Source organism: Scyliorhinus torazame, chromosome 15, assembly GCF_047496885.1.
Source record: "Scyliorhinus torazame isolate Kashiwa2021f chromosome 15, sScyTor2.1, whole genome shotgun sequence".
In the NCBI taxonomy this organism is placed as follows: Eukaryota; Metazoa; Chordata; class Chondrichthyes; order Carcharhiniformes; family Scyliorhinidae; genus Scyliorhinus; species Scyliorhinus torazame.
Window position 1 is genome coordinate 212,804,279 of NC_092721.1, and position 14,341 is coordinate 212,818,619.

Consider the following 14,341-nt stretch of genomic DNA (forward strand, 5'->3'; position numbering starts at 1 on the left):
ATACGGGTACAGCACAGGGTTGGATACGGGTACAGCACGGGGATGGATACGGGTACAGCACGGGGATGGATACGGGTACAGCACGGGGATGGATACGGGTACAGCTCGGGGTTGGATACGGGTACAGCACGGGGATGGATACGGGTACAGCACGGGGTTGGATAAGGGTACAGCACGGGGTTGGATACGGGTACAGGACGGGGTTGGATACGGGTACAGCACGGGGTTGGATACGGGTACAGCTCGGGGATGGATACGGGTACAGCACGGGGTTGGATACGGGTACAGCACGGGGATGGATACGGGTACAGCACGGGGATGGATACGGGTACAGCTCGGGGTTGGATACGGGTACAGCACGGGGATGGATACGGGTACAGCACGGGGTTGGATAAGGGTACAGCACGGGGTTGGATACGGGTACAGCACGGGGTTGGATAAGGGTACAGCACGGGGTTGGATACGGGTACAGCACGGGGTTGGATACGGGTACAGCACGGGGTTGGATACGGGTACAGCTCGGGGATGGATACGGGTGCAGCACGGGGTTGGATACGGGTACAGCACGGGGATGGATACGGGTACAGCACGGGGATGGATACGGGTACAGCATGGGGATGGATACGTGCACAGCACGGGGTTGGATACGGGTACAGCACGGGGTTGGATACGGGTACAGCACAGCTTTGGATACGGGTACAGCACGGGGATGGATACGGGTACAGCACGGGGATGGATACGGGTACAGCTCGGGGTTGGATACGGGTACAGCACGGTGATGGATACGGGTACAGCACGGGGTTGGATACGGGTACAGCACGGGGTTGGATACGGGTACAGCTGGGGGTTGGATACGGGTACAGCACGGGGATGGATACGGGTACAGCACGGGGTTGGTTACGGGTACAGCTGGGGGTTGGATACGGGTACAGCACGGGGTTGGATACGGGTACAGCACGGGGTTGGATACGGGTACAGCACGGGGATGGATACGGGTACAGCACGGGGTTGGATACAGGTACAGCACGGGGTTGGATACGGGTACAGCACGGGGTTGGATACGGGTACAGCACGGGGATGGATACGGGTACAGCACGGGGATGGATACGGGTACAGCTGGGGGTTGGATACGGGTACAGCACAGGGTTGGATACGGGTACAGCGCGGGGTTGGATACGGGTACAGCGCGGGGATGGATACGGGTACAGCACGGGGATGGATACGGGTACAGCTGGGGGTTGGATACGGGTACAGCACGGGGTTGGATACGGGTACAGCAAGGGGTTGGATACGGGTACAGCACGGGGTTGGATACGGGTACAGCACGGGGTTGGATACGGGTACAGCACGGGGTTGGATACGGGTACAGCACGGGGTTGGATACGGGTACAGCACGGGGTTGGATACGGGTACAGCACGGGATTGGATACAGGTACAGCACGGGGATGGATACGGGTACAGCTCGGGGATGGATACGGGTACAGCACGGGGATGGATACGGGTACAGCTGGGGGTTGGATACGGGTACAGCACAGGGTTGGATACGGGTACAGCACGGGGTTGGATACGGGTACAGCACGGGGTTGGATACGGGTACAGCACGGGGTTGGATACGGGTACAGCTCGGGGATGGATACGGGTACAGCACGGGGATGGATACGGGTACAGCTGGGGGTTGGATACGGGTACAGCACGGGGTTGGATACGGGTACAGCTCGGGGTTGGATACGGGTACAGCACGGGGTTGGATACGGGTACAGCACGGGGTTGGATACGGGTACAGCTGGGGGTTGGATTCGGGTACAGCACGGGGATGGATACGGGTACAGCACGGGGTTGGATACGGGTACAGCTGGGGGTTGGATACGGGTACAGCACGGGGTTGGATATGGGTACAGCACGGGGTTGGATACGGGTACAGCACAGGGATGGATACGGGTACAGCACGGGGTTGGATACAGGTACAGCACGGGGTTGGATACGGGTACAGCACGGGGTTGGATACGGGTACAGCACGGGGATGGATACGGGTACAGCACGGGGATGGATGCGGGTACAGCTGGGGGTTGGATACGGGTACAGCACAGGGTTGGATACGGGTACAGCACGGGGTTGGATACGGGTACAGCTCGGGGATGGATACGGGTACAGCACGGGGATGGATACGGGTACAGCTGGGGGTTGGATACGGGTACAGCACGGGGTTGGATACGGGTACAGCACGGGGTTGGATACGGGTACAGCACGGGGTTGGATACGGGTACAGCACGGGGATGGATACGGGTACAGCTGGGGTTTGGATACGGGTACAGCACGGGGTTGGATACGGGTACAGCACGGGGTTGGATACGGGTACAGCACAGGGTTGGATACGGGTACAGCACGGGGTTGGATACGGGTACAGCACGGGGTTGGATACGGGTACAGCTGGGGGTTGGATACGGGTACAGCACGGGGTTGGATACGGGTACAGCACGGGGTTGGATACGGGTACAGCACGGGGTTGGATACGGGTACAGCACGGGGATGGATACGGGTACAGCACGGGGTTGGATACGGGTACAGCACGGGGATTGGTACGGCTACAGCACGGGGTTGGATACGGGTACAGCACGGGGTTGGATACGGGTACAGCACGGGGTTGGATACGGGTACAGCACGGGGATGGATACGGGTACAGCACGGGGATGGATACGGGTACAGCTGAGGGTTGGATACGGAGTAAATCACATTTTTCCAATATTGCCACCTGTATTCGGCTGTTGCCCCAATCTGCGACGATGATGTTCCCATTGGTGTCGACAGCCACCCCTGTCGGAGCGTTGAACTGTCCATTCCCCTCTCCGTGTGATCCAAACTTGAAGAGGAATTCACCATCCGAATTATAAACCTGTGAAGGTCACCAAAAGGTCAGTCACAACTCTCAGTCTCCGATGTGTGGACCGGTCTATCGGGAGGCAGACCTCCAGGACAGGTCTGATCCGACACTGAACATAGAACATAGAACGATACAGCGCAGTACAGGCCCTTCGGCCCACGATGTTGCACCGAAACAAAAGCCATCTAACCTACACTATGCCATTATCATCCATATGTTTATCCAATAAACTTTTAAATGCCCTCAATGTTGGCGAGTTCACCACTGTAGCAGGTAGGGCATTCCACGGCCTCACTACTCTTTGCGTAAAGAACCTACCTCTGACCTCTGTCCTATATCTATTACCCCTCAGTTTAAGGCTATGTCCCCTCGTGCCAGCCATTTCCATCCGCGGGAGAAGGCTCTCACTGTCCACCCTATCTAACCCTCTGATCATTTTGTATGCCTCTAATAAGTCTCCTCTTAACCTTCTTCTCTCTAACGAAAACAATCTCAAGTCCATCAGCCTTTCCTCATAAGATTTTCCCTCCATACCTGGCAACATCCTGGTAAATCTCCTCTGCACCCGCTCCAAAGCCTCCACGTCCTTCCTATAATGCGGTGACCAGAACTGTACGCAATACTCCAAATGCGGCCGTGCCAGAGTTCTGTACAGCTGCAACATGACCTCCTGACTCCGGAACTCAATCCCTCTACCAATAAAGGCCAACACTCCATAGGCCTTCTTCACCACCCTATCAACCTGGGTGGCAACTTTCAGGGACTATGTACATGGACACCTAGATCCCTCTGCTCATCCACACTTTCAAGAACTTTTCCATGAGCAAAATATTCCACATTCTTGTTATTCGTTCCAAAGTGAATCACCTCACACTTCTCTACATTAAACTCCATTTGCCACCTCTCAGCCCAGCTCTGCAGCTTATCTATCAGCACAGATTAACTTGCTTACCTTGCAGGTCAGCTGTTGAGTTCGGGAGTGAGAGCTGGGACCTTAGAATCAGCGCGGGAATTTTGAAAAAGCGCGGGGGCTGCGAGGCAGAGGGGACCATTTAAAAGGTCGCTGTCTGTGGTGAGGTGAGTACAGATTAACTTGCTTACCTTGCAGGCCAAGTCGATTTCAGCAGGAGCGGAGCAGGCTAGTCCATTTCAGCGGGGGCAGTGCGGAAGTGATTTCTGGGAGGTAAGTTTCTCCTTTAAATTTTTTTGAAAATTCTAGTGTTCAAGGCGGGAACAGGAAGTCGACCCGCGGACGTCTGGGAAGACCCTCACCAATAAATTCTGGTGGAGAGGAAACCCGAGACACTACACGTGTAGTGTCTCCCACCTGCCCTCCTCCTCTAACCTAATAATAAAACCCTTTGGTGTGAGGTAAGTACCATATTTTATTATTGTTATTAATAATTTTTTTTTTATATATAAAAAAAATTTAATTTAGTTGTTAGCCAGATCTTGGTAGAAAGTTAGAGGGATGGCAGGGAAGGGAGTGCAATGTTCCTCCTGCAGGATGTTTGAGGTGAGGGATGCCGTTAGTGTCCCTGCTGATTTTACCTGCAGGAAGTGCTGCCATCTCCAGCTCCTCCAAGACCGAGTTAGGGAACTGGAGCTGGAGTTGGAAGAACTTTGGATCATTCGGGAGGCAGAGGGGGTCATAGATAGCAGCTTCAGGGAATTAGTTACACCAAAGATTGGAGATAGGTGGGTAACTGTAAGAGGGACGGGGAAAAAGCAGTCAGTGCAGGGATCCCCTGCGGCCGTTCCCCTGAGAAACCAGTATACCGCTTTGGATACTTGTGGGGGGGGGGGACTTACCAGGGGTAAGCCATGGGGTACGGGCCTCTGGCACAGAGTCTGTCCCTGTTGCTCAGAAGGGAAGGGGGGAGAGGAGCAGAGCATTAGTAATTGGGGACTCTATAGTCAGGGGCACAGATAGGAGATTTTGTGGGAGCGAGAGAGACTCACGTTTGGTATGTTGCCTCCCAGGTGCAAGGGTACGTGATGTCTCGGATCGTGTTTTACGGGTCCTTAAGGGGGAGGGGGAGCAGCCCCAAGTCGTGGTCCACATTGGCACCAACGACATAGGTAGGAAAGGGGATAAGGATGTCAGGCAGGCTTTCAGGGAGCTAGGATGGAAGCTCAGAACTAGAACAAACAGAGTTGTTATCTCTGGGTTGTTGCCCGTGCCACGTGATAGTGAGATGAGGAATAGGGGGAGAGAGCAATTAAACACGTGGCTACAGGGATGGTGCAGGCGGGAGGGATTCAGATTTCTGGATAACTGGGGATCTTTCTGGGGAAGGTGGGACCTCTACAGACAGGATGGTCTACATCTGAACCTGCGGGGCACAAATATCCTGGGGGGGAGATTTGTTAGTGCTCTTTGGGGGGGTTTAAACTAATGCAGCAGGGGCATGGGAACCTGGATTGTAGTTTTAGGGTAAGGGAGAATGAGAGTATAGAGGTCAGGAGCTCAGATTTGACGTCGCAGGAGGGGGCCAGTGTTCAGGTAGGTGGTTTGAAGTGTGTCTACTTCAATGCCAGGAGTATACGAAATAAGGTAGGGGAACTGGCAGCATGGGTTGGTACCTGGGACTTCGATGTTGTGGCCATTTCGGAGACATGGATAGAGCAGGGACAGGAATGGATGTTGCAGGTTCCGGGGTTTAGGTGTTTTAGTAAGCTCAGAGAAGGAGGCAAAAGAGGGGGAGGTGTGGCGCTGCTAGTCAAGAGCAGTATTACGGTGGCGGAGAGGATGCTAGATGGGGACTCATCTTCCGAGGTAGTATGGGCTGAGGTTAGAAACAGGAAAGGAGAGGTCACCCTGTTGGGAGTTTTCTATAGGCCTCCAAATAGTTCTAGGGATGTAGAGGAAAGGATGGCGAGGATGATCCTGGATAAGAGCGAAAGTAATAGGGTAGTTATTATGGGAGACTTTAACTTTCCAAATATTGACTGGAAAAGATATAGTTCGAGTACATTAGATGGGTCGTTTTTTGTACAGTGTGTGCAGGAGGGTTTCCTAACACAGTTTGTTGACAGGCCAACAAGAGGCGAGGCCACATTGGATTTGGTTTTGGGTAATGAACCAGGCCAGGTGTTGGATTTGGAGGTAGGTGAGCACTTTGGGGACAGTGACCACAATTCGGTGACGTTTACGTTAAGGATGGAAAGGGATAAGTATACACTGCAGGGCAAGAGTTATAGCTGGGGGAAGGGAAATTATGATGCCATTAGACGTAACTTGGGGGGGATAAGGTGGAGAAGTAGGCTGCAAGTGTTGGACACACTGGATAAGTGGAGCTTGTTCAAGGATCAGCTACTGCGTGTTCTTGATAAGTATGTACCGGTCAGTCAGGGAGGAAGGTGCCGAGCGAGGGAACCGTGGTTTACCAAAGAAGTGGAATCTCTTGTTAAGAGGAAGAAGGAGGCCTATGTGAAGATGAGGTGTGAAGTTTCAGTTGGGGCGATGGATAGTTACAAGGTAGCGAGGAAGGATCTAAAGAGAGAGCTAAGACGAGCAAGGAGGGGACATGAGAAGTATTTGGCAGGAAGGATCAAGGAAAACCCAAAAGCTTTCTATAGGTATGTCAGGAATAAGCGAATGACTAGGGAAAGAGTAGGACCAGTCAAGGACAGGGATGGGAAGTTGTGTGTAGAGTCTGAAGAGATAGGCGAGATACTAAATGAATATTTTTCGTCAGTATTCACTCAGGAAAAGGATAATGTTGTGGAGGAGAATGCTGAGCTCCAGGTAAATAGATTAGATGGCATTGAGGTACGTAGGGAAGAGGTGTTGGCAATTCTGGACAGGCTGAAAATAGATAAGTCCCCGGGACCTGATGGGATTTATCCTAGGATTCTCTGGGAGGCCAGGGAAGAGATTGCTGGACCATTGGCTTTGATTTTTATGTCATCATTGGATACAGGAATAGTGCCAGAGGACTGGAGGATAGCAAATGTGGTCCCTTTGTTCAAAAAGGGGAGCAGAGACAACCCCGGCAACTATAGACCGGTGAGCCTCACGTCTGTAGTGGGTAAAGTCTTGGAGGGGATTATAAGAGACAAGATTTATAATCATCTAGATAGGAATAATATGATCAGGGATAGTCAGCATGGCTTTGTGAAGGGTAGGTCATGCCTCACAAACCTTATCGAGTTCTTTGAGAAGGTGACTGAACAGGTAGACGAGGGTAGAGCAGTTGATGTGGTGTATATGGATTTCAGCAAAGCGTTTGATAAGGTTCCCCACGGTAGGCTATTGCAGAAAATACGGAGGCTGGGGATTGAGGGTGATTTAGAGATGTGGATCAGAAATTGGCTAGCTGAAAGAAGACAGAGGGTGGTGGTTGATGGGAAATGTTCAGAATGGAGTTCTGTCACAAGTGGAGTACCACAAGGATCTGTTCTGGGGCCGTTGCTGTTTGTCATTTTTATCAATGACCTAGAGGAAGGCGCAGAAGGGTGGGTGAGTAAATTTGCAGACGATACTAAAGTCGGTGGTGTTGTCGATAGTGTGGAAGGAAGTAGCAGGTTACAGAGGGATATAGATAAGCTGCAGAGCTGGGCTGAGAGGTGGCAAATGGAGTTTAATGTAGAGAAGTGTGAGGTGATTCACTTAGGAAGGAAAAACAGGAATGTGGAATATTTGGCTAATGGAAAAGTTCTTGAAAGTGTGGATGAGCAGAGGGATCTAGGTGTCCATGTACATAGATCCCTGAAAGTTGCCACCCAGGTTGATAGGGTGGTGAAGAAGGCCTATGGAGTGTTGGCCTTTATTGGTAGAGGGATTGAGTTCCGGAGTCAGGAGGTCATGTTGGAGCTGTACAGAACTCTGGTACGGCCGCATTTGGAGTATTGCGTACAGTTCTGGTCACCGCATTATAGGAAGGACGTGGAGGCTTTGGAATGGGTGCAGAGGAGATTTACCAGGATGTTGCCTGGTATGGAGGGAAAATCTTATGAGGAAAGGCTGATGGACTTGAGGTTGTTTTCGTTAGAGAGAAGAAGGTTAAGAGGAGACTTAATAGAGGCATACAAAATGATGAGAGGGTTAGATAGGGTGGACAGTGAGAGCCTTCTCCCGCGGATGGAAATGGCTAGCACGAGGGGACATAGCCTTAAACTGAGGGGTAATAGATATAGGACAGAGGTCAGAGGTAGGTTCTTTACGCAAAGAGTAGTGAGGCCGTGGAATGCCCTACCTGCTACAGTAGTGAACTCGCCAACATTGAGGGCATTTAAAAGTTTATTGGATAAGCATATGGATGATAATGGCATAGTGTAGGTTAGATGGCTTTTGTTTCGGTGCAACATCGTGGGCCGAAGGGCCTGTACTGCGCTGTATTGTTCTATATGTTCTATATATCCCTCTGTAACCTGCTACATCCTTCCACACTATCGACAACACCACCGACTTTAGTATCGTCTGCAAATTTACTCACCCACCCTTCTGCGCCTTCCTCTAGGTCATTGATAAAAATGACAAACAGCATCGGCCCCAGAACAGATCCGTGTGGTACTCCACTTGTGACTGTACTCCATTCTGAACATTTCCCATCAACCACCACCCTCTGTCTTCTTTCAGCTAGCCAATTTCTGATCCACATCTCTAAATCACCCTCAATCCCCAGCCTCCGTATTTTTTGCAATAGCCTACCGTGGGGAACCTTATCAAACGCTTTGCTGAAATCCATATACACCACATCAACTGCTCTACCCTCGTCTACCTGTTCAGTCACCTTCTCAAAGAACTCGATAAGGTTTGTGAGGCAAGACCTACCCTTCACAAAGCCATGCTGACTATCCCTGATCATATTATTCCTATCTAGATGATTATAAATCTTGTATCTTATAATCCCCTCCAAGACTTTACCCACTACAGACGTGAGGCTCACCGGTCTATAGTTGCCGGGGTTGTCTCTGCTCCCCTTTTTGAACAAAGGGACCACATTTGCTATCCTCCAGTCCTCTGGCACTATTCCTGTATCCAATGATGACATAAAAATCAAAGCCAATGGTCCAGCAATCTCTTCCCTGGCCTCCCAGAGAATCCTAGGATAAATCCCATCAGGTCCCGGGGACTTATCTATTTTCAGCCTGTCCAGAATTGCCAACACCTCTTCCCTACGTACCTCAATGCCATCTAATCTATTTGCCTGGAGCTCAGCATTCTCCTCCACAACATGGGCAGCACGGTAGCATAGTGGTTAGCATAATTGCTTCACAGCTCCAGGGTCCCAGGTTCGATTCCCGGCTTGGGTCACTGTCTGTGCGGAGTCTGCACGTTCTCCCCGTGTGTGCGTGGGTTTCCTCCGGGTGCTCCGGTTTCCTCCCACAGTCCAAAGATGTGCAGGTTAGGTGGATTGGCCTTGTTAAATTGCCCTTAGTGTCCAAAATTGGCTTTAGGGTTGGTTGAATGGGGTTACTGGGTTATGGGGATTGGGTGGTGTGTGCCTCGGTAGGGTGCTCTTTCCAAGAGCCGGTGCAGACTCGATGGGCCGAATGGCCTCCTTCTGCACTGTAAATGCTATGTAAATCTATGTATTATCTTTTTCCTGAGTGAATACTGACGAAAAATATTCATTTAGTATCTCGCCTATCTCTTCAGACTCTACACACAACTTCCCATCCCTGTCCTTGACTGATCCTACTCTTTCCCTAGTCATTCGCTTATTCCTGACATACCTATAGAAAGCTTTTGGGTTTTCCTTGATCCTTCCTGCCAAATACTTCTCATGTCCCCTCCTTGCTCGTCTTAGCTCTCTCTTTAGATCCTTCCTCGCTACCTTGTAACTCTCCATCGCCCCAACCGAAACTTCACACTTCATCTTCACATAGGCCTCCTTCTTCCTCTTAACAAGAGATTCCACTTCCTTGGTAAACCACGGTTCCCTCGCTCGACGCCTTCCTCCCTGCCTGACCGGTACATACTTATCAAGAACACGCAGTAGCTGATCCTTGAACAAGCCCCACTTATCCAGTGTGCCCAACACTTGCAGCCTACTTCTCCACCTTATCCCCCCCAAGTCACGTCTAATGGCATCATAATTGCCTTTCCCCCAGCTATAACTCTTGCCCTGCGGTGTATACTTATCCCTTTCCATCCTTAACGTAAACGTCACCGAATTGTGGTCACTGTCCCCAAAGTGCTCACCTACCTCCAAATCCAACACCTGGCCTGGTTCATTACCCAAAACCAAATCCAATGTGGCCTCGCCTCTTGTTGGCCTGTCAACATATTGTTTCAGGAAACCCTCCTGCACACACTGTACAAAAAACGACCCATCTAATGTACTCGAACTATATCTTTTCCAGTCAATATTTGGAAAGTTAAAGTCTCCCATAATAACTACCCTGTTACTTTCGCTCTTATCCAGGATCATCCTCGCCATCCTTTCCTCTACATCCCTAGAACTATTTGGAGGCCTATAGAAGACTCCCAACAGTGTGACCTCTCCTTTCATGTTTCTAACCTCAGCCCATACTACCTCGGAAGATGAGTCCCCATCTAGCATCCTCTCCGCCACCGTAATACTGCTCTTGACTAGCAGCGCCACACCTCCCCCTCTTTTGCCTCCTTCTCTGAGCTTACTAAAACACCTAAACCCCGGAACCTGCAACATCCATTCCTGTCCCTGCTCTATCCATGTCTCCGAAATGGCCACAACATCGAAGTCCCAGGTACCAACCCATGCTGCCAGTTCCCCTACCTTATTTCGTATACTCCTGGTATTGAAGTAGACACACTTCAAACCACCTACCTGAACACTGGCCCCCTCCTGCGACGTCAAATCTGAGCTCCTGACCTCTATACTCTCATTCTCCCTTACCTTAAAACTACAATCCAGGTTCCCATGCCCCTGCTGCATTAGTTTAAACCCCCCCAAAGAGCACTAACAAATCTCCCCCCCAGGATATTTGTGCCCCGCAGGTTCAGATGTAGACCATCCTGTCTGTAGAGGTCCCACCTTCCCCAGAAAGAGCCCCAGTTATCCAGAAATCTGAATCCCTCCCGCCTGCACCATCCCTGTAGCCACGTGTTTAAATGCTCTCTCTCCCTATTCCTCATCTCACTATCACGTGGCACGGGCAACAACCCAGAGATAACAACTCTGTTTGTTCTAGTTCTGAGCTTCCATCCTAGCTCCCTGAAAGCCTGCCTGACATCCTTGTCCCCTTTCCTACCTATGTCGTTAGTGCCAATGTGGACCACGACTTGGGGCTGCTCCCCCTCTCCCTTAAGGACCCGGAAAACACGATCCGAGACATCACGTACCCTTGCACCTGAAGGCCACAAAGCCAGAGGCTGCACTAGGCCGAGTGTCCGAGGGGTGGCAGGGGACGGTCAGTAATGTCGGCAGAAGCCCCGGAGCTCGAATGTTCAGTGGGACTCGGGAAATGTACAACAGTCAAATGTGGACTCACCTTCACCGAGTGATTGTGGAAATCTGTCACCAGAATCTCATTCTTATTGTTGACTGCAACAAAATGCGGTCCTGCAACAGTGAAGAAAATGAGCTGAATTCCTCACATCGATTCCACTCATTCCAAGCTGCACGCGGCACAATGCCGCCTCCCGCCCGGTGCCACCTCCCGCCCGGTGCCACCTCCCGCCCGGTGCCACCTCCCGCCCGGGGCCACCTCCCGCCCGGGGCCACCTCCCGCCCGGTGCCACCTCCCGCCCGGTGCCACCTCCCGCCCGGTGCCACCTCCCGCCCGGTGCCAGCTCCCGCCCGGTGCCAGCTCCCGCCCGGTGCCAGCTCCCGCCCGGTGCCACCTCCCGCCCGGTGCCAGCTCCCGCCCGGTGCCACCTCCCGCCCGGTGCCACCTCCCGCCCGGTGCCAGCTCCCGCCCGGTGCCAGCTCCCGCCCGGTGCCAGCTCCCGCCCGGTGCCACCTCCCGCCCGGGGCCACCTCCCGCCCGGGGCCAGCTCCCGCCCGGTGCCACCTCCCGCCCGGGGCCAGCTCCCGCCCGGGGCCGCCTCCCGCCCGGTGCCGCCTCCCGCCCGGTGCCGCCTCCCGCCCGGTGCCGCCTCCCGCCCGGTGCCGCCTCCCGCCCGGTGCCACCTCCCGCCCGGTGCCGCCTCCCGCCCGGGGCCAGCTCCCGCCCGGGGCCAGCTCCCGCCCGGGGCCAGCTCCCGCCCGGTGCCAGCTCCCGCCCGGTGCCACCTCCCGCCCGGGGCCACCTCCCGCCCGGGGCCACCTCCCGCCCGGGGCCACCTCCCGCCCGGTGCCAGGGGAATGGGCATTTCAAACCAGATAGAAATGATAAAGGAGAGGATGGCCGGGGTCCTTTACTCTGGTGACTGGAGTGTCTGGATAACTGGATGAACTGTGACCACAGTATCAGCTGCAGGTAGGCTCGGGAGGTGAACATGGTGTGGAGAAGGGAGAGGATTTACGTTTACTGGGGTTGGAAGGAGCTGTACTGTTGGGAGGGGCCTGGGATCGGGATCCTGTGGAAAGGATCAATAGAGCTGCCACAATAAGACAGAGTTCAACACGGTGTTCGAAACAAAAAAGGTGAAACATTTACTAAGATTCGAGATTTAGGTCAAGCCAACTCCAATGGGATCAGCAAAGTGATGGAAGAGTCGTCACCAGGGCTATCAAGGGTCGTCACCAGGGCTATCAAGGGTCGTCACCAGGGCTATCAAGGGTCGTCACCAGGGCTATCAAGGGTCGTCACCAGGGCTATCAAGGGTCGTCACCAGGGCTGTCAAGGGTCGTCACCAGGGCTGTCAAGGGTCGTCACCAGGGCTGTCAAGGGTCGTCACCAGGGCTGTCAAGGGTCGTCACCAGGGCTGTCAAGGGTCGTCACCAGGGCTGTCAAGGGTCGTCACCAGGGCTATCAAGGGTCGTCACCAGGGCTGTCAAGGGTCGTCACCAGGGCTGTCAAGGGTCGTCACCAGGGCTGTCAAGGGTCGTCACCAGGGCTGTCAAGGGTCGTCACCAGGGCTGTCAAGGGTCGTCACCAGGGCTGTCATGGGTCGTCACCAGGGCTGTCAAGGGTCGTCACCAGGGCTGTCAAGGGTCGTCACCAGGGCTGTCAAGGGTCGTCACCAGGGCTGTCAAGGGTCGTCACCAGGGCTGTCAAGGGTCGTCACCAGGGCTGTCAAGGGTCGTCACCAGGGCTGTCAAGGGTCGTCACCAGGGCTGTCAAGGGTCGTCACCAGGGCTGTCAAGGGTCGTCACCAGGGCTGTCAAGGGTCGTCACCAGGGCTGTCAAGGGTCGTCACCAGGGCTGTCAAGGGTCGTCACCAGGGCTGTCAAGGGTCGTCACCAGGGCTGTCAAGGGTCGTCACCAGGGCTGTCAAGGGTCGTCACCAGGGCTGTCAAGGGTCGTCACCAGGGCTGTCAAGGGTCGTCACCAGGGCTGTCAAGGGTCGTCACCAGGGCTGTCAAGGGTCGTCACCAGGGCTGTCAAGGGTCGTCACCAGGGCTGTCAAGGGTCGTCACCAGGGCTGTCAAGGGTCGTCACCAGGGCTGTCAAGGGTCGTCACCAGGGCTGTCAAGGGTCGTCACCAGGGCTGTCAAGGGTCGTCACCAGGGCTGTCAAGGGTCGTCACCAGGGCTGTCAAGGGTCGTCACCAGGGCTGTCAAGGGTCGTCACCAGGGCTGTCAAGGGTCGTCACCAGGGCTGTCAAGGGTCGTCACCAGGGCTATCAAGGGTCGTCACCAGGGCTGTCAAGGGTCGTCACCAGGGCTGTCAAGGGTCGTCACCAGGGCTGTCAAGGGTCGTCACCAGGGCTGTCAAGGGTCGTCACCAGGGCTGTCAAGCTTCACTTACCAACTGAGGCATAAAGATAAACCTCAAACTGAAAGCCAAGAACTAAGGGGCCTCTCCGGGGAAAGCTGTGAGGAACGGGTTTTAAACCACCGAGAACTGAATGAATGAATCTACAAAGAAGATCATTACAGGCTTAAAAGCAAAGACTTTAATGTGTAAGTTTGCTGTGAAGAAAAGTGTCCTTAAAGCATCACCAGGAACAAAGGCCCTTTTAACCGTTTCCACCCCTCTGTGTTTCTCTGACTTGTGTTTGTCGAGGGTGGTGGGGGGGATTAAAGTGGGGAAGTAGGTATTAGCTTGTTGTGAACCAGTTACATTTACTGCATATTTCATAATAGTTCTTGATATAAATAAAGTGGGCGGGATTCTCCGAAATGGAGGCAGTGTGACCACGGCGTCGGGAACGCCGTCGCGAAACGGGCGAGGACACCTCCGATTCTGTCCCCCACAGGGCACCAGCACAGCGGGGGGGGGGTTCACACCGCTCCAGCTTCCCTTCCCGGCACCAACTGGGTGCCACGCCAACCCGCACACACACGGGGGACTTCCTCGGCGCGCCGGCCCCGACACAGCATGGCGCTGGGGTTCAGGGGCCGGCCGCGTAATAAAATAGGGCCGGGGCTGGAGAGGTCAGCCCGCCGATCGGTGGGCCCCGATCGCGGGCCAGACCCCATC

General features: G+C 53.8%; 1 protein-coding gene across 1 annotated transcript in view; it reads right to left on the reverse strand.

Annotated features, from left to right (window-relative positions):
- Positions 1 to 14,341, reverse strand: part of LOC140391350 (tripartite motif-containing protein 2-like) — a 117,880-nt gene that overhangs the window by 17,570 nt on the left and 85,969 nt on the right. The window contains exons 6-7 of the mRNA XM_072475929.1: positions 11,303 to 11,373; positions 2,750 to 2,890 (exon numbers count right to left, since the gene is read on the reverse strand). Coding sequence (XP_072332030.1) covers positions 2,750 to 2,890; positions 11,303 to 11,373 — 212 coding nt within the window. The remainder of the gene's footprint in view (positions 1 to 2,749; positions 2,891 to 11,302; positions 11,374 to 14,341) is intronic.